The 22,132-nt window shown below is 28.5% G+C and overlaps 1 protein-coding gene and 1 long non-coding RNA gene across 3 annotated transcripts in view; one reads left to right on the forward strand and one right to left on the reverse strand.

Moving 5' to 3' along the window:
* The first annotated feature begins 1,064 nt into the window (after positions 1 to 1,064).
* On the forward strand, positions 1,065 to 14,671 carry LOC126549470 (uncharacterized). Its single transcript, XR_007603582.1, has 4 exons — positions 1,065 to 1,745; positions 4,263 to 4,553; positions 9,248 to 9,347; positions 14,395 to 14,671. It is a non-coding gene; the product is annotated as an uncharacterized LOC126549470 (long non-coding RNA).
* Positions 10,434 to 22,132, reverse strand: part of LOC114131765 (serine/threonine-protein kinase NIM1-like) — a 39,414-nt gene continuing 27,715 nt past the window's right edge. For both annotated transcript variants that reach the window (XM_027997075.2, XM_027997069.2), the window contains exons 2-8: positions 18,267 to 18,342; positions 17,967 to 18,119; positions 16,938 to 17,049; positions 16,551 to 16,707; positions 16,346 to 16,451; positions 14,665 to 14,904; positions 10,434 to 11,941 (exon numbers count right to left, since the gene is read on the reverse strand). In XM_027997075.2, coding sequence (XP_027852876.1) covers positions 11,523 to 11,941; positions 14,665 to 14,904; positions 16,346 to 16,451; positions 16,551 to 16,707; positions 16,938 to 17,049; positions 17,967 to 18,119; positions 18,267 to 18,318 — 1,239 coding nt within the window. In that variant the 5' untranslated portion in view covers positions 18,319 to 18,342 and the 3' untranslated portion in view covers positions 10,434 to 11,522. The remainder of the gene's footprint in view (positions 11,942 to 14,664; positions 14,905 to 16,345; positions 16,452 to 16,550; positions 16,708 to 16,937; positions 17,050 to 17,966; positions 18,120 to 18,266; positions 18,343 to 22,132) is intronic.

The following is a 22,132-nucleotide window of genomic DNA, read 5'->3' on the forward strand; positions in this document are numbered from 1 at the left end:
TATGGATTTTGTAATGCTATTTTTTTTTATAAATATTATTGGATATTGCCCTAAAACATTATTTACAAACCGTGAGATCGGTTACTGAAATTCCTCTGTATAGATCGACGGGATACTTCATGTACTCTCGTTCTATTAAATTTTTTTTTTACATTTTTCATTTTTTAATAAAATAATAATAAGCCGGTGTATCTTTCAAATCGTTTTCTCGATAGTCAGTCGTTGATGTGCCATTAGGTAGAACGAAATCAAAATGATTTACGTATTTTTAAATCATCAGATATCATTCTTATATCGATTAACTGTCATTTTAAATTCAAATTAAAAAAAAAAATACTATATTATATTATTTGCAGTTTTTATTCCTTATTTATAGCTATAAATAATAAACAGTTTTATATAAATTTAACTAAATGTTTAATAAAAAGTGTTATTTAGTCAAATCTTCATACCTTTATTATAAATGTAAGCTATTAAGCCATAAATTAATTTTAAAAGAAATTTAAACGAATTTCTCTTTTTAATTTATAAAAACTTTTTTTTTTATAAAGCATCATATTTTGAGGAATGGAAATATTATTATTAATACCCCATAACATGTATACGAATAAAATAAAATTAAAAAAATTATGTCTTGTCCCAATCCTTTTTTATAAAAACTACAAAATGGCTACTATTGACTTGAAATAAAAAAATATATAAATTAAGAAAGAAAGAAAGCATTACCAGTGCAGTTATAACTCGTAATTAATTTAACATCATAAACATTAAATAAACATTAAATTCACATAAAATAATAAATTGACGTGTTCTTAATCTTTTCGTAAAAAATGTGTCTTGATAATATTTCGTTTGAAAATTCGATATTGACTATAGTATAATTTAAAATAAATTATAGTTTAATATAGATTTTTGATATAATTGCAGTAAATGTACCCATAGGTATATCAATATCAAATAATTTAATTAGGTATTTAAAAATCATACAGAAATTAGTAAGTTTATATTGAAACATCTCTGCAGTAAACGTAGAATATAGAAATTATGTGTCATCATTAACCGTATCCGCAGTAGTAACTCGTAAAATGCGTTTGTGAGTACTCCTGTAATACATAGGTATAGATATTGTTGTTATTATTATTTTCTTGACTCTTCCTTATTCACGGCGTATCTCCTTTATTCGTTGCTCAGCCGATTGAAACGTAAATGGCGAACGATATTCAGGTATCGTTCTTTTTTAACGGTCGAGCAGATAGCAAATAAGATATCATAACTACCTATAATATACTTGTATACACCGTACATATACGATATATAGATATATTACACTGCTATACTATTACGCGGTGAGATCGACGACTTCTTAGCCGTTTTCCACCGGGTTCAATGCCTAAATATTATACGATATTATTGTATAAACGGTCTTATCTATCGCATTTTCGACGTCGCTTTCGCTTAAATTATAACTGATATTTTAGTCATGTCGATTGTCCGACTATACCGCCGCTGCAGTACATCCAAATAATTTTTTAAAGAAAACGATGCGGACATAGAAAAAGATAATGATTATATATTTGTACGGTTGCAGGCCGCCAGTCGCAGAGACGAGACACGTAGCTTGACTTGCATGTTCCATATGTATAATATCCATTATTATATGCGTCCGACGATCTAGGTCCGTGGTGCGATTAGGTTTCGCGTGTGGGTCAGCACACGCCGGACAATAATGCGTCTGGAAATGAATGGTACGTACAAAAAATAATAATAAATAAATGAATGAAAAAAAAAATGAATTTCTCTCCTTAAACGGATCCGCTTATACTGTACGCGTATACCTACGCGTAAATACTTATATTCGTTTGCCTATTATTATTATTACACTCGCGCCTTACCTGTAAAATACGAGTTATTATGTGCGTGTATACGCCGGCCGAAGGTGTATAATATAAGTACTTATATTGAAACCGTGGCGGCTGTGCCCTATATAATAATATATAGTGTACAAGAATATTATAATATTGTGTGCGACGGGCGCGCAAATAATAACGATCAATGCAATCCGCCAACCGATCTCAAATGTTGGTTTTCGATAAAAAATAAAATAAAATGTGGGTTTGTTATATTATTATATATATAGCTACTAAATATAGTACAATAATACGCGCGTGTTCGATGATTATTGACCACTGCTGCAGTGGTTACTGTGATATACCTATAGTCATGGCTACTGTATGCAGAGCCGCCTCAGATGGCGAACCACGATATTCTAATCGTACGATCATGTTGCAGATATAAGAATCTGATGAGTACAATGTACGCCGGATATAATATGTCGGCCATTTTTGTGGGAGTAGGGCAACGCCGGGGCACGCATTGCTGCTTTTAATTTAATTTAAAATTACAATATGGGTTGACTACACCGTAATTACGTGAAAATTCAATTAAAAAAATTCGTTTAATTTTCATAATAATAATATAATAAATACAAATACTAAAAATATAATAGATCCTCAATTGCCGTATGCATTACCCTAATTATTGGTCTAAATCTCACGAAGATATAATATAAAGACTTTTTAGGGAAAATTATTTAAAACTCATTAAAAATTATTTTTATCAACCCAACATTTTTAGTACTTTACAACATTTCGTATCCAAATGGGAACAAGAATTCGACTCGCGATTAAATTTAATACTTAATTCTAAGACCTTATAATTACGTTAGTTCATAACAAGGGATTAGAATTGTTTCATGTTTGAGTAGGAATAATCAAATCAATATCGATTCTCGTATAAAGACATTGATGATATAACTTAAAAAATTAAGATTCAATTATTAGATCCAATATATGATGATTTTCCGATATCACCAAGTAATTAATATCTTTTTGTAATAAATAACAATCTTTAAAAGAATTAATTTTTAAAAATAATTTTAGATTGTCACCCACAAAGAGAATAAAATAACTACTGATAATGCCTTTTTGAATATTTTTAATAGATAATGCTAAAAGTAAAAAGAGAAATGACCTCTACAAGCAACATCAATTTTATTAATATCACGCGTTTTATTAGTTTAAATGTAATATAATATATATTATGAACTATAATAGATTATCGCGTTCACAAAAATTGTCTTGCTCACTCTTCTCCAAAAAAATAAAGTACTGGCGGGAAAAAACACTAACAACTTTGTTTTTAAAATTGTACCAACCGTTTGATCGAAGATTTAATGATCAACATATGTGGTTGAATTATTTTTTAGTCAAAAAACATAATATAGTGGAAATGTTTTGTTTTTCAAAATGGAATACCTAAGTAAAATTTATTTCACAATGCTGTTATTAATGTATTAATGTAAATTAAGTTGCCTATCGTATTCGCCGTTTGCTACAAATATAATTTACAAACATCTAGTTAAAGTATGAATATAACTTGTAGGATTAACTTTAGATTTTTTTACATAATTGATAAACGGTTAGGAAATAATAAATATTCCATTTATTCTTTATATGAATATTCTCAGGTATTCCATTTTATAATATAAATACCAGCTTTAAGCAATTGGCTTTCAATGCTTTCATATTGTACTTGTAATTCGAAATAGAATAACAGTCAAACTATTTTATAATATAAACTGAAGCTGTAAGATAAATATGTAGGCAGTTATAGTTAGTTTTTGTGTGTATGTATGTATACTGTATAGTCATTAATAATGACTTATTATATATTTATATAAATAATTACAACCAACGATGGATCATAAAATCGTTTAGCATTTATAAAAAGCTATCGTCGAAATCATAAAATAAACAATATAATGATATCACGCTAAGTGCTCACAATACTTAAATGCTACGAATCTTATAGAAGATGACTAAACAACATTTTTTTGGTGAAGAGATCGTTCGTAAATGATGGACGCATCGTCATGTCAATGTTACCAAACATAGCTCAATATATTTTTAGTTTTTGAACGATATTAGTAATAAATGTTTTCTATTCCTTTTATAATAAAACTCATAACTTATTAGCTTATTTACTTCAGATAATATTATATTTAATTAATATAAAAATAAATTAATAAATTATCAGATTTAACAAAAATTATAATGCAAGCGACGTTAACCTTAATACTGACTCCATATCAGTTGATAACGTATTAAATATTTTTTGTATGATTGAATTTTATCACTTTTCAAGAATAACTTTTTTTTATTTGTATGACAAATAGTCGATTGATTTCAAAAATTGTCTTTCAGGTTCTGCAGTATTGTTTGAATATGTTACATCCTACAATGGTGTATTTTTTTTATCTGTCCAGAATATTTAAATAATTGCAATCACTATTAGGTATATTCATACTATACACAACCGAGTACAATGATCAATTAGAATGACATCGCGGGATTCATTGGAAAAAAATTCATCGAAAGCAGCCCGACGCAACGCATTTGACTACTATAATTATGCAGAAATTAGGAAGGAGACTCGCTGTTGACCTCGTTACGATATTTTATCGAATAATGTGATATTTTTAACGACAAAAAACCGTGAGTTACCTTAAGAATATAATTGTAATTAATATTAATTAAATTGTTTGATACTTTTGTATAGTTCAATTTGAAAGTATCAGATGTGTATTACGGGGGTAATACACAGCATAATATTTATTATATTTTAACATTTGTATGTATTTATTAGTTTATTACATTTTAAAAATAGATTATTTATTGCTAAAATGTATTTTTTAAATAGATCGCAATGTAAACTTTTCAATAAGGAGGGACAAAAATGTTAATGTACCTTAGTGTACATCGTTAATTTATATGAATTAGGTAAACGTACGTCGTACATATAGATATATAGGAACAGTTGCATCGCATTTAACACGAAGCTTCTCTTTGTTTACGTATTGTACATAATATGTATCTAGTACATAATAATATGTTGATATTTTAGATTCTGAAATTATTAATTTTATTATGATGTGTTTTTTTTTTGTGAGTACACAATAAGTTATTAATAAAATGCTTCGATTTTCAAAATGGAGGGTGGTTTAGGTAGCCATAGATTTTTTTGATAAGTATGTATTTTAAATAAGAATTTTAACAAAATTCGTTAAAATCTAAAAAATATGCTAAGACAATTATTTTTATAACATATTTTAAGCTCAAAGTTAAACGAAATTAATTTTGTAAACTATAAATAATTAAATTAAATATATTGTTATAATTTAAATACCTTCGGATGAACTTAACACTTATTATAAACTATATTTAGTGATTAGCTCGATACTCTAACAAATTTTCTTTGCTCAGAATTTTTTTTTGTACACAATAATATACCATTGAATTCAAATTTAACACATCCAATAACGGCAATAACAGTGATTCACTTGATACCTAATACACATCAGAACGTTACTCACTTACTACCTTTTTTTATTTTCAAATGCATAAATTGTATATTTTTTTTAAGGTATTTAGTTAATGCAATTAAAAAGGAAATATGCTTCCCCTTTCTCTCAAAATATACTAAAAGATTACACTCACTGTAACACGCAGTAAGCATTTTTTCTCTCCTAAATAATGACAATATGTCTAGAGCAGTGAAGTCACAATCGGTCGAACGGCATTAAATAAATTTAAGCTTAGTTCAAATCTATATGTTATACATCCATATTGGTAATGATCAAAAATTATAAGACAGTGCTAATTCTTCAACTTCATTTAAAATTAAAATAGTGACGTAATATGTACGATATTATATAATAGTACAAATGGTTCTCTTCTCCTCTGACCTCAAAATATTCTGTATAATGGACGTATCGGTGTAATTATTTTAAATCGGGACTATAGGGTTTTTCGGGAAAATTATAGGTCCCCCCCTCCGAAGGTTATACTCGTTTATTAGAAACTGAATATCCCGTGAGTCCGATTTGCTAGCAGTCTGCCACTATAGGTATTATCGCGAGTACGAAAATCAATTTTGGTATAAACATTACGATGCGTGTGTAATGTGCATGAACTATTTTAGAGACTATGTGAAATTCAATTTTTGTACCCAATCAAAAAAATAAGGAAAAATTAATAATACATGATTGATGATAACCATATTGTATAGTTAAATAAGTAATAAGTTTAATAATATAACATAATATATAATATTATGTATATACATATTTGACAAGTATACGATCGATGTTATGTAGCATATTTAAGATATATTTATAATAATTAATAAGTATTATTAAAATACTTTCAATAACAACAAATTGATAAATAATATATATTTTAACTAGTGGTCTAAAAAAAAATGTGTGTAAAATTACTGTTAAATTATTAATATTTTTATTGTGTTTACTTATGTTAAGACTTGGCAACTGTTGACTCTGCTAATATACGTCATAAATGCCCACGCTTTATAATCATTTATATAACTAAATTCTCTTTTTTTCAGAAGTAATGACTGATTTGTAATATAATGTGTATAAATTCTTATTATCTATACCCGGTTTGGGCTTACGGGGGTCGTGAATGATGAAACACATAATAATTAATTAAATTACCACCTCTATGGAAATTTTATCGGTAAAACGTAATTACTAAATATAAATAATTTATTACTCAATAACACACAAAAGTATTTCGGTTCAATATATCATATTATTTATAGATTTATTTAATATAATATAAGCATCTGATTATCTGAGCACTAAGATAATTTTTAATAAGAAACTAAACCTAAATCAATGTATTCATTATAGTACTTATAATATACGTTTTTAGATTATTTTAATTTGTTACCAATTTATTGAAAGAATAATAATTAATGTTACTTCGTCAGCAATTTCCAGACATTTAAAATCTCTACTATAAATTAAAAGTTGTTGCCGGTAAAATACAACTATTATGTTAAATTAATTACCTATATTATCTTAATTAAATAAGAGTTTGAGTATTGAATGAGGTATTTAATATTTAAAAAAATTGTATTTACAAAATAAATGAATTTAAAATAATGAGTAATAATTAATGACTGCTTATAGTTGATACACAATACTGAATACATAAGCCCATAATAGATAATAAACTAAATTGTATCTGAATATAGCTGAATGTATATGAAAATGGTTTACTTTGAGGCTGGTTTGAAGGATCACTTTTCAGTTGTCATGATAATAACGGACAATCAAGACGAAAAAAAAGTTATTACTAAAAACTGTTTTCGTGGAAAATAAAACCATGTACTCATAATCACGTGGAAACTGGAAAATGTTATCGGTCTACGATCTATAGATGTATTTATAATACCATACCTATCTATGCCATATTTCCGTACTTTTATAATTTATTGTAATATAATACATAGTTTTTAAAAGAAAATATGCTTACTTGGTTCTTTTGGAAAACTGAGAAAAGTGTATATCATTATCATTTTGACTAGGCAAATATTTTTTAGCAGATTACTAGCTTTATTTATTTTATATTTGTTTTTTTTTCAATGCCAAAAGATTAGGTTAGATTATGCATAAAACTATACTATATTGAATGTAGGCAAACAACTAGAGTATTTGAACGCAAATGATTATAATTCATATTTTATGAATAATCTTGCTTTTTTTCTCCATCAACAACCTAAAACTGTTATCATTGAGCATACAACGTATAAAAACTGAAATAACCATTACCTACAAACTGTAAAGTGTAAACAATAATAATAATAATAATAATAATATTATAATGAAACTGTGAAACAGTGAAAACCATGAGAAATCACATATATATACGTATATATATTTTTAAAAGTTCTACTCACAAAAAATAATAATATACACACTCGAAAATATAGTCGAATTTCAATTATTAAAATATACAATGTCTTGGCACATTTTGTATAATTTCCTCTGAAACATAACTATATACTATTGCTATTATTATTTACGTTATATTTAGAATTTTCTAAGAATCATCAGTAGATACTTCAAATCTTGTGTGATCGTATTAAAATATACATTTTTACAAGAATTTATAACGGTAAAAAATAATACGCATAAACATAAATGAAACTTACTTTTCTTTATTAAAAAATAATAATACTATGTATGTGAAACTAAATAAATTTAATTCACATAAGTAGTTGATTAAATCAATGACATGGTAAGTCCTAGAATTTATTTTAATATCAACGGTACTAGAGCAGTTTTAAATTTATATTTCCTTTTAATCAACCCCAAAATAACTATTGATTTATTTATGTAAAATAAATATTCAATATTATAATCATTATTTTTTAATACTAAAAAATCATATAGGACGTAGGTATGTAGTTTTTTGCTGTACTTTCTAAGATGTCAAGTGTACCTCGATATTGTGAGTAGGTTACTATGGTCTGTAACAAATTCAAGATGTCATAAATAATAGAAATATTGAATTCACCTAATATAAATATGTAATAAAAATAATTTAACGCTGTTCTCTTCAGGTTTTATTATTATTTTATTAAAGTTAAAGGTAAATTAATAAATATGTTTATTAAAATGTTCATTAAAATTAATGTGGATTTGAATTCAATGATAAATAATTTCATACGAAAAATGATTCTGTGCGAAGACGGTCTGTTAGCCTTTATATTACTAAATACGACTGTACGAGGATATTTTAATATTTTTACTATAGAAATGTATATTGTATAATATAATATAATACGGTAGTATGAGTAAGCATTAGTTTAAAATTAATCTACATATTTTTAAAATATTATTGCGTATATTAAAATATAATAATATACGTAAAAATGTCAAATCCAAAAAAAAAATTTTTTCAACTATCATAAAATAACTAAAATTCTTATTTCGTGTTTAAATATCCAAAACAATTGTGTTAAATATTTTTTTAGATTTTAGGTTTTAGTAATTTTAAGACTCGTCATAACTATGACGTTATCGTAAATATAAAATTATAATAAATCTATAAATCTATTCTCGTATATACCTACTTTAAACATATTATTATTTTAATAATATTAAATAATATTAATAACTATATTATATAACATGCATTTATTTACTGTAAAAAGTGAAAACATTAATCGTTTTCTTTCATCTTATTTTTCAAATATTATTATTTTTAATTTTTTATAGTGTAATTATCTAATCGTACAGTGCTTAATACCTTTATTTAATTCAATAATATAACTATTAAAGTTTTTATTCAAATATTTTAATTGTGATTTAATGTTATAGGATGCAAGTAATAAGAACATAAGCTGGGTCCATCTGCTTAGTTGATGCAATTTCGGTCACATAAATTTACTAATTGATCTTCAGTAATAGCAGCCAGAAGGTAATGATTTTATTGCTTATTGTTGCATAATATGTATAAGGATTAAGTTAATGTATAATAGGGGTGGCCAAACTTTTTTTGGTCACGATCTACTAAAATATACTTCATCTTTGAGGATCGACTTCTATAGAAAATATTTTTTATTATTAAAAAACTATAATTATAAAGAAACATAGCCCTGCATGATCCTAAAAATAAATACCAACATGATCGACTTTGAAATTGTCCACGATCGACTGTTTGGCCGCTCCTGATGTATAAGTTAAGATGAAAATATTTACAGTTTTACACTGTCCACTTACGACATAGAGTAATAGGTAATCTATGACTTACGATCGATCGATTGTACACAACCGTTTTAATTATCAATGCTATTTAAAAATATCATGATGCCTATGAATTGGTAGTAGACTATTGACTGTTCATTATTGGTGCCTACTTTATATGCGTATTTTAAGGTAAGCAATTTTACTTTTGCAATATAATATTTTCATTAACACTTTTGCAATGCTTGACGTCATACTTGTACAAATAACGTCACAACGTAAATTAACAATCGTGATAATATAAAATAACAAATTATTAAAAAACAAGTATTCAAAATGTATTTTTATTGATTTTATATAATATTTAAGTAAGTTTTAATTTTATTTAATAAATTTAATATTAATATTTAGGTGTACCATTATATAAGAAACAACAAATTATATGTATAGAATACTTAAAAACAATTAGCAGCTATTATGATTTGTGAATGTTTAAATAATCTTTCTAGAATTCTAGATAGATTCAATTTGAATAGCTATTTTATTTTTCTATCAGTAGTAATAATAGTATCAGAAAAATTTAAAACGGATACATTTTTATTTCTATCAACGTAAACTCTGCGGCGAGTTTCTATGCATTATTTATAATATTACATGTGGGGTATAATGGTATATCGTATATTATGACGTATAAGGCTAAGACATCGGAACGATCACAGATATTGTGCCTAATACCTACAACCTACTACCTTACACATTTAACGGGTATTGTTCCAACGGTAAAGGAAAAATTGAAAAAATAAAATAAAATGCATTCCAGTGTTTTATCAGGTCAATATATTTTCTCAATCGAGGTATATAGTATTATTCAACTTTTATCGAGTTGAATATAGACATAGTAAAATGATCTCGAGTAAATTCGTAATACAATGATATCATAGTGTTGTAGACAAAATGTCAGTTTTATAAAGAACTATAATATAATAGGTACACGTATAAGACCTTAAAACTATATAATATAATAACACGAAATGTCCAGACACGTCATATAACAATTCTTAAGCTTGCTTAATAACATGATATATATATATATATTATATAGATTCAAATTCAATATCCAAAAAAAAAAGAAACACCCGTTGGTAATATTATTTCACCGTCGAATAATAACAAGTTTAATATCTATATATGCATTGAAAACAGTCTGTATAATATTAAATAATATATATATATATAGGTACATATAACATAATATAATATTTGCTTAAAAACTATGTACGTATGATCTTGTATAGTTGCATACGCTTATTAGTCTATAATAACACGCCATTCGTCGCTCATCTACAGTAAAACGCAACTTTGACATGGCCATATTACATAATATATGATATACGTATATTCGTATCAATCTAATGTTATATAGGCAATAATTTATAGTGTATCGATGGCACTTAGTATGTATATAATAATATATTATACATTAACAAAATATTACAAATTTATATAACGAACGCAATATCAGCAGACGTACACTGTGGGTATACATTAATAAATAATAGGTGGTATAACATTCCATGTATAATAAAATATACTTAATAATCGCACGCTAAGCTATTCGATATTTTACCTATATTTAGGCATGTCTTAAACTTTGCAGCGTCTACATAGTAAACAGTTATCGTACGTTATAATACGTGGCATAATTATATAATAATTAATCGATATTATATGTACGAATGTGTGTATATATATATATATATATATATATATATAATATACACGTTCGACGACCGCATTATATTTCGGCCAGGGGTTGGGAATTGAGTTGTAGGAGTGTTAATGTGGGTGTCTAGTGTGTGTGGGTGTGTGCTTGTTGGTCTGATGGCGGCAATAGTCACCGAGCCGGTTCTCACGTTATGGCACACAACCGGGACTTGGTCTTGGTGGGTTTCCGGCCGGAAGCGGTCTGCGGATGCTGCATGGTCGAGTTCTGGTGTTGCATGTGATGCTGCTGCCCCATGAGCCTGCGCTGCTGCAATAGCCTGTTGACCACTATCCGATACGTCGCCACCACGTTACTCCTTGACCCTCGGGAGCTGTGTTCGTCAAGCATGGCTTCGGTTATGCCAAGTCCTTCGAGCGCTTTTCTGGCATTGGTCTCAGTGTCGGTAAGCTCAGCGCCGGCCGCCGTCGGGTAAGCGCACCACTGACCGTATACCGAGTTGTTGTTGAACCGTATCTGATACGCGGACGCCTCCCGTAGCCAGTCGGACTTGAGCACCTGATCGATGTCGAATCGGTGTTCGGGCGATGTGTTGAGCATGGAATCTGTAAAATACGAAATACGTAAGCATAAATTAAATTATAGATATAACATAGCATTGATTATAGAATAGACTATCCAGCGCCACGGTCGTGGCGCGAGCTAAGTAAAAAAAATAAAAGCGGCGGCACGACAGTGTATATTATCTCGAAGCAGGAATTTCCCATTAAAACCGTGTAAATTTCGGTGTTTTTTGTCAGATGAGATAATTAATTATCTACTGAATCAATTTATACCTAGTAAATTGCAAAACATGAGGAAAATCATGCAGATGATCCTTTTGTAAAAATCATAAAAATCGTACTGTTAGAAATTAAGTTATCAAAGGAAACGTGAAACATTTTTAATGAAAAGTTATATTGAAATCTGGAATCACGGCGGCCGCTTCTCGCGTTGTCGTGCCAACCGGGAAATAAACACCAATATATGATATGTTAAATAAACATTAATATAATTAATATTAATTAATATTATATTTATTATTATTTAGGTATAAATGATAAAAATTGGTGATATCAAAACAAAAACCCTCCGTCTAACTCCGTGTAAAAATTAGCTAAGTAAAAAAAAGAAGAAAAAAATCAAAAAAAAAATCATTGTATAACCAAAACATTTTTCGCTTCATATGGAATTTATAAAACCAGTAATTTCAAAGCACTATAAAGATGTGATATCATAAATAAATGCTAAGTTAACTGAATTTAAGTATATTTAGTCTGTTTCGATAATTTATTTACTTGGCGAGGAAATTTTTTACTTCATACGATACAATATAAGAACCGTGGCGCTGGATGAATAATTAGACAATAAGACATTATAAATTAAAAATATTACAGTGAACATTTCTATACTAATCAAAATAATACTCTACAACCAATAATAACATTTTACACTGTATACTCTATATTAATACTAAAATTTCCTCGCCAAGTAAATAAATTATCGAAACAGACTAAATATACTTAAATTCAGTTAACTTAGCATTTATTTATGATATCACATCTTTATAGTGCTTTGAAATTACTGGTTTTATAAATTCCATATGAAGCGAAAAATGTTTTGGTTATACAATGATTTTTTTTTTGATTTTTTTCTTCTTTTTTTTACTTAGCTAATTTTTACACGGAGTTAGACGGAGGGTTTTTGTTTTGATTTTATTATTTGTAATTGTTTAAATTATTATTCTATGAATACCATAAGGGACATGGTAAATATTAAAAATTAACAATAATTCTTATTAATAACGTATTAGGTGTCCTAGGCGTGTGTCATTTATCAATCGATAATAATATGTATAGCTTACGATAAACAGAGAGTGAAAAATAATTTTATATATAAAACAATTTTTGGTCTTTTTATCTCAAATAAGTTGTAAATAATTTTTTTTTTATTCTTGTATGACGCTCGTGATGCACAGGTTAGGAACCGCTGCTCTATACACATTATATAATATAATATATAATAAATTAATATACAATAGATAATCGGATTTTTAAGCCTAAATGCTACACTTACAGTCCTTCCGTGTTTACACATGACTTACGAGTATTGATTTTCAAAAAAACAATTCTGCAAATGTGTATATGAGGGCAGTGTATGTATTCAAATGCATATTATACAGAGTGATTAGTGATTAAACGACATTATAAACGTGTTTACACTTCATTACTTTCAGTAATGATGTATCCCTACCATACAACATCGAGTATTGTCTTAAGCGAATCGCTGTGTATAATATTATCGTAATATCGCCTGTATACATATTGCCCTTGCCCACCTAATATATTGTACCCTATGACCTATACCTATTATTACAATACGTATTTTTGTGTTTTATGTTTTTTTTCGTCGTACACCAATTAGATATGTACTATTATAATATTTATAGTTGATATCGGCCTATATAAATTTAATACTAAAATTATCTGCAGATTTTAATGGTGTTGTTCTCATTTTACATACGTTAGTATATCTACTCATTAAATATTGTCCAGGTCAAAGTATACTCTATTACACGTGTTTCAGTGTTTGTGATGTGTTGATGATTGGAAATTCATTTGCGCGATGAACCGTCTTAATACACGACTCGTTTTTAAATCAAAATTAATAGGTATGATGGTATGAGTGCTGTTATTGTATTATAAATATAAACAAACTACAAGGTTTAACTGTGAGGCCCGTTCAGCGTAAATCAGTGCGCGCACACGCGCACCTAATATTATATTAACATAATATTTTATGATATTATATAAGTATGTACATATTAAATATTGCTTTAAGCTTAGGACGCTTAAGTATAAGTGTAAATATTTTGAGTTACGTATACACAGGAAATAATCATATAACTATTATTCAATAGTTCCGATATTTCGCAAATATCCTCCACTGACCAACAGATAACTGACATTTGATTTCGTATATAATAGAAGCCAATAAGACTTTTTTTTAATTTTTCCAGTGATACCATACACTCATAATCGTACAGGATTTCCGTGAGAGAATGCGTTTATGGCGTTTATGTGGATGAAAATTATAAGATTTTCATTTTACTTCACTGCCAAAACAAGAATATCTACGTAACAACTACAACTACTCACAACAAAATATTCGTTACAAGACGTTTGACCCGAACGGATGGACATCCTCATTCGAGGACGATTTGTACACTATCAATTATTATTTTTATTACTCATCTGTTATCCTATTGATCGCGGTTTGTAGCCATTACCTATGAGTGACTTTAACAGCTGGGACATACACGCGGGTGAGTTCACATGCCCCGCTAGTATTGACCGTCTAAGTCCAGCCATGTTGTCCCCTAGGAAAGGCATCGTGGCGGTGGTCATGAAGAACAACAGCACACCCAGCGACCAAACATCGACAGGACGGCCGACGTAACGCTCGTCTAGGAACAGTTCGGGAGCGGCATACGGTGGTGACCCGCAGAACGTTTCCAACTTTTCGTTGTCTGTAAAGCACGAAAACACATTATTAAACCAACTTGCTATGCACGTCATTACTATAAATCAGATGGTGATCGTTATATTATGTATCGTTAACGAGACGGTAAACGAACTGAATACTTGATACATAAAATATAAGTAATATACCTATTAATATTAAATAGATAGATATTCGATATTTTAAAAAATTACCTTAGAAACTAAAAAAAAATCTCGCCATAAACGTGTGGAACGCGTGTTTAAGAGTAATATTACATTATATTTCCATTGTTTAAAGTAATACCGTTAAAATAATACTATATTTCTGTACTATCGGAACGAATTTCAATATTTTAAACATTTTCTATCATCGTTGAAATAATAAGGACATTTAAATAATTTTTTCGTTATTATGAATTTCGATTCACTTAAGAATTAAAATGAATTATTAGCTGTCATAAAAATGGCTGCGTCCACACATATTAACATACATTTGACTGAATAGTAAAGTATATTAATATCTTCGAATTAAATTAAATTATTTTTTTCCACAATCAATTACACGCATAAACATAAAACAATTATGTATGTTGGAATATTTGATATTACTTTAATTTAAAATTTCAATTTATAGTTTGTATTAACTTTGTTGAGATTAAAAAAATGTATTACAATCATTGCAATAATCAATTATAATAAAGTAAATTCGCTTAGGAAATTAAAGTCTTGCCACTGTTCAACATAAGTAGCCGTGTGTAGGTAGAATTATAAATACAATATACATATATATATAGGTATATAATATTATACATGTAAATATTAATAATTATTACTATTACATGCATTATAACGACACCGAATAATGCTCGTGTATACGATATACCACATGATAATATTAGCTATGATAACAATATGTGTATAATACTATAATAATTACGAGTATAATGCTATTAAATAGTGTTTGTTTGTATACGACTGATAAAATATAATTTAATCGATATTTTTCATTTGGAATTTAGAATATTAATGTATTATGTATGACATCGCAGAGCTTTATCGAATTCACTTTTATGTTTATGTTATTGTCTCGACATCGTGTTTCAGACGTAAGATAAAATGAGAATAAAACATTTTTCGTTGAAAATAAAGACAGAACAAAAATCATTACTATAATTTAAAAACTCTATTACCAGTTTTTGTCGCGTTTAACAAATCAAAAATAAGCAAATAGTGATCCTGTTATCATTCTGTGTATATGCGCTTTTATCATATTAAATTATCTATCTAGTTGTCAAACAACTATATGTATACTTGTGTAAGTAAGTAAGTAAGTATACACTATACATAATAACATTATGTTTATTTTAATTTATTTATTTATCAAAATAATGATAATAGGCTTCGCTGAACATGTTATTAACTTGTTCAAATATTATGACTTTTAAGTATTTATATATTTATGAGTACTTGAAACTGTGATGCTAAAGCCGAAGTCTCCTAATTTGGCGACGCCTCTGGAACTCAAAAACACGTTCTCCGCTTTGATGTCTCTGTGAACGATGTTGCGGTCGTGCTGCAGTAAACATGTAACCGGGGAACATAGACGACAAAAATACAAATTAATAAGTTATTGTGACAACGTCGATAAAACCGACGAAAAAAAATTATTCACCAGGTGTTTGACGGCCAACACGATCTGAGAGAAAATATTTTTCGCTTCCGACTCGTGCATTCTGCCCTCGGATATTAACCTTTTGAACAGTTCCCCGGCTGCCGCATGCTCCATTATCAAATAGTATTTTGTATACGTCTCGATTACTTCGAACAGTCTGAAATGGGATTTACTTGGTATTATATGTACAGACGGTGGGGATAGGGGGGATACGAACTTCCTAAGATCGTTTATTGATTTATTATATGCATTTCGAACGAAGAAAAATGAAAATAGAAAAAAGCAAATTCATGAGAATGAATAGCACCACAATCATGACAATAATATCACACATGCATAATGTTTTGCAAACATATTGTGTTAGTGTACATAGATGGCCAGTTTTACCGAATAACATTTTGATGATGTATCGATTCCATGACGGAGATCTCCCGGGACAGCATTTTCTTCGCTTTCGCCGTCAATTTTGTCTTGTCTAATATTTTGATTGCCACTCGTTCTGAAAGTATACAATAAAACGAAATTCGTATTATACATTTACCGTTTATAAAGGTATAGGTGGCGTATGAAATAAAATATATCAATTTTTTTTATTGTTATTTTTATATTATATATAGCCCGATCTGCTACGGAAAGCGAGAAGTCGTATAAAATCGAGTTTGTAAACATTTTTGTAAGGAAACATATAACTACGTAAAATATTGTTAGTTATTATAGGTAAGAAAAATTTCGATTATTTGTTTATTATATAATAATTTATAGTTCGTTATTATAACTGATTTTTGCATTTTGTTTTCACTCTATAGGTACCTATTATTATGATTTATTTGTGTATACACTATTGTGCATTATTTAAATTAGACAATTGCATAATGATATAAAAATTAAATACCAAACAATTTTTTTACGACTTATACATGTTTGTAAATATGTTAAATATATAATTATATTCGTTATCTACGAAGAAAATTATTGAGCTGATATCTAACTAATTATTGGTTATTTTTTTTCCCCGGTAAAATTATATCTACTACGTCACTCGTCCCTATATAATTATTTCATATCATAAATACTCCATTAATAACAAAGTAAAGTGTAAACATATACTATTAATTAAAAGAAACATTACATTTTAATTTTCCGGTATATATGAAAAAGAAATTTGAAAAAGTTATCTATTAAAAACTGAAAAAAAAAATGCATTCAAACGTTGCAAAATGTAATTTACGGATTACTCAAAATTATTAGCTCTAAGTATTTACTATATGCTTATACTTGTAGACTGCAAATAGTAATACAAATATGACGAATCAATACTTATGTGTTTTTTAAATCATCGATGCTAGTGTCGTTTATAATTATTGTCAAAGTGTTTCATTTGATCCGTTTAATCAGTCAAGGTCGGGACCTATGTACCTTTGGTCAACTCGTGGTATCCAGTTTTCACTTGCGAAAAATTGCCTTTGCCCAGCTCTCCACTCAGCTTGTACAGACCGATCCTTTTTCCCACGGCCGTATCGGTTTGCCATTTCCGGTCGTTGTCTAAATTGTCGATCGCCTTTCGGTAAGCTAAAATCATTAAATGAAAATCGAAAACGTAAACAAAATGGCTTAGCTTAAGGTGCTGTATGTATATATAGTTCTATATTGGTAGCTGCGGGCTTTACATAATTTATATAAGTATAATATACATACAGTATTCGTGCGCAAACTTACCTGTTAACTTAGTTGGAGACGCCTTCTCCTCGGAAGACTCGCACAAGGTCATCGTTGTAACGTCATCGCGTGTTCTCTGAAACAAACCGAAACACATAATATAATAATATATTGTTCACATATTTGCACTCTTCGAGCGTGGTCCTGCCCTTCTCCTATTATTATTGTTATTATTATATATATAGCCATCTATAGTAGAGAAGTATAATGTTATTATATAATATATAGTGCAGTATAACAGTGTTTATTTATACACAAACGCCACTCTCAATGTATACAGAAGAGTCCCATTGATATATACGTACGACGTGCATTTCATACTTAAATACTTATCAAATCATTTGTACGCACTTCATACCCATGTATACATAGGTAGTAATAATAATAACTACACGCACCGTTTTACTTAGGCATACTTAAACATGTTTATATGTTTGTACATAGGTACTATTGTATCATAGTGACGAACACGCGACGCGGAAAGGAAAAAGCAACTGCCACGAATTATGTCCGACGTATATTATAATCTTTATGACGATTATTATTATATCGGACGTACTAAACAATATAATGATTATATTATTATAATATATCGATAATACTAATTTTTTTTTTACATATCTATTATATAATAGATAGAGAAAAAATTCTATTTGACATAAATGTTTTACACTTTATTAAGTAGTTTCTTTGACTATTTTATCATTATTGTTATTATTATTATTACTATTATTATTATTATTATTATTACTGTACATTTATTCTTTATTTTTAGTTTTAGGTTATGAGCGTAGTGATGAATGTATTTTATTTTGATCTATCTCAGCTGCGGTATAATACACGCTTTTCGCCAAAATCTATATTATGCAGTATTGTAAGTATAATAATTTCTACTCATAACATTTTAATTTAAAAAATGATTAATAAAATCCCCTTGGCACGATGCACATAAAATAAATTTTGTGTTATAAGCTAACAATGCGATATATTCATTGTACATTGATTGTCCGGTCATATCGTGGTCGATACGACATTTTTCCTAGATAATAAATTCTACAACCACGAGCATGATGATGTTCAACACTCTCAGCTCAATCTTAGTCTCGCACTAATTAACGAGATAATTATTACACATCTACACAGACATAATAAATGAACATGTCTGCTTATAAATACGCGATGTTTAAATTGAAATACAAGCGGCAGGTGTGAACGTACATCTATCGATTACACTGTGCTGCCGCAGTGATATAATAACCTTATAATATTATTCCGCAATAGAGACCTAATTAGCCAGCTTGCTCAGAGGCCTGAAGTAAACCCCCCGATTAAATGAAAAACGAATAACTTATGAGTGATGTAACATTAAATTACATCACTCCGAAACCGCCGATGGATCTCCGTCACCTGAAGAAGATGCGCAGAACGCATCGTCGCAAATATGCGTGTAAACAAATATAAAAAAAAAACCATACAACCGTAAGTTTTTTAGTATAATTATTAATTATAAACTATAATATTATCGTCTCTTTTCATACTCTAATGGTATACTACTGCCGATATTTTAAACCGAATAAACAAATAAACTTAACCATATTCAAACATCTGCCACAGTCGGGCAGGAGGTTTTTCGTCAAAATAATCACGCTCTAATACCTTTATAATCACATAATAGTTTGTTGTTCAAACATTATATAGCTTGTACTAGAATATTTCAAATTTAAAGTAATGAAATAAAAATAATAATAAAATCATTTATATATAATATTATAATGTACCTAAACGAGAACGGCAATAATATATTATATCAGTGGAGTGATTATCTATACTTCTTTTATGGTAGTAAACCCAACTATATCGTTTTTAAATAAAGTAGCTCCCACCTTTTAATAATTAGAAAATGTCGATACACTCCCCACCGTATTATATACACATACATAAAAGCTTGCAGAAGTGGAGCCTCGAGGCCAATTCCAAGGAGGGGTGAGAACTGCAGAGAATCGGGAACTCAATATTATATTGAACAATATACTTTATTTATATGTGTGTGTATTTTTTAAGTAATATAATAGCAGGATTCTATTACAAAAACCATTAGGTTATTTTTAATTTTAGAATTTTTACATTAGAATATCTGTATTTAATTGGTTGCATTATACTTGGTAAAACAGACTATGTTATTGAAATATATATATATAAGTATATGTTTAAAATGTTTTCGTTGTGTACGATAGCCTTTGATTGTCGTAAGTTTTTTGATGAAATACGCTGTGTTGTCACACACCACAGGTGGGAGTGAGACGCTATAAAATAATGTATTTTATTGTCCTCAAAACAACGCATGTGACGTATATTAGTTTCTGCGGTTCCTTGGTGCAGAAGATATGTGAAACATTATGTGTTCTACTGTCATAGTATCTCAACGCAATATTACATAATACGAATTATAGTGTCAATATGTTATTGTGCATTATTGTCGCTTTACATTTTTCGTAAAAGGTTTTCAACATAAATATAACACCCTATATTGCTCTAAAGTTGGATTTTACGTATGCTCAGTAAATTGACGGTAAATTAGTACTTTGTATAATAAAGTATTCATAATATACTAAAATATACAGTTGTGATAATTATTTTTAAATTGCTTCCATACATTTTTAATCGTACAAATCATGAGAACCTAGGTGTACTTGTAAACGTACATAGTCAATATTAAGAACAGTATAAAATGGTTATCGGATACTGTTAATAGTTACAAGCACTCCCAAACACGAGTTTCGATATTATTCGGACATCGCGAAACCTCAAGAATATTATTTTCTAGAAAATATTATCGTATAACGTCGATACCGCCAGTTACAAACTGGCATAATTTGCGTACACGATGTGCTAACATATGTTTCGGTCTCATTCCTTCGGACACGGTTATTACAAATAATCATTATACCATGTATTTTCGGAGGGTCGGAAAGTCGGAACGAATAATGATAAAAATACACATATAAGTACATATAATATATTTCCAAAAAAAATCCAACACACGTAACAGCGGAAGAGCGTCAACAATGATTTCCTTACAGCAAGATGTTCGGATTTTCTTAAAACACAACAAACAGGTTTTAAAGGTGAAATTCAACTGCGTTACGCGGTGATTAGCACTCTGGCAGATCCGTTTCGTTACTTATTCTAAATTTCAATTCAAGGTCAAACGATGAATAATGATAATATAATGTATTCTCGTTTACGTATCCACAAGTATTTAGGTCTAATTAAAATTAAAAACGAAAATTATATCAAAATCGCGTGTAGCAGATTGAATTGTTATATCATATGGTAGATTCGGTGGACCTTTACTTTACCTAGAAGCACAATTGAGGTATACTATTACACATCATATTTTTTTCAATTCAATAAACTACTGTACAAACTATATGTAAACAATAAACGTTTACTCTGTTCAGAAATATTAAAGAAGAATATTATGTTAAGTTACTTTCGCGAAAAGCACTCAGCAAATCGAGGGAAATTTTTCATGAACATAATGATTACAGCAGTCGTATATATTGTATACATATATATAGTACATTATAATAATTTTTACATACGTCATTATTATAGCAAGCTCAGCAGCTGTATATGTTTTAATCACGTGGAATATATATATTATGTATATGCAATATGCATAATGATTTTATTCTTACTTTTGATAAATTAACAAACTACAATCGTTTACATTACAAGTAAAATCAATGGGATGTTATTTTGTCATAGCAATATAATAATGTAATATACTATATTACTAAAATACATATCATATTATAATATTTTTATTTTATCATACAAACGTTACTCCGAATTTTCCGAGT

Source organism: Aphis gossypii, chromosome 1 (genome assembly GCF_020184175.1).
Source record: "Aphis gossypii isolate Hap1 chromosome 1, ASM2018417v2, whole genome shotgun sequence".
NCBI lineage: Eukaryota > Metazoa > Arthropoda > Insecta > Hemiptera > Aphididae > Aphis > Aphis gossypii.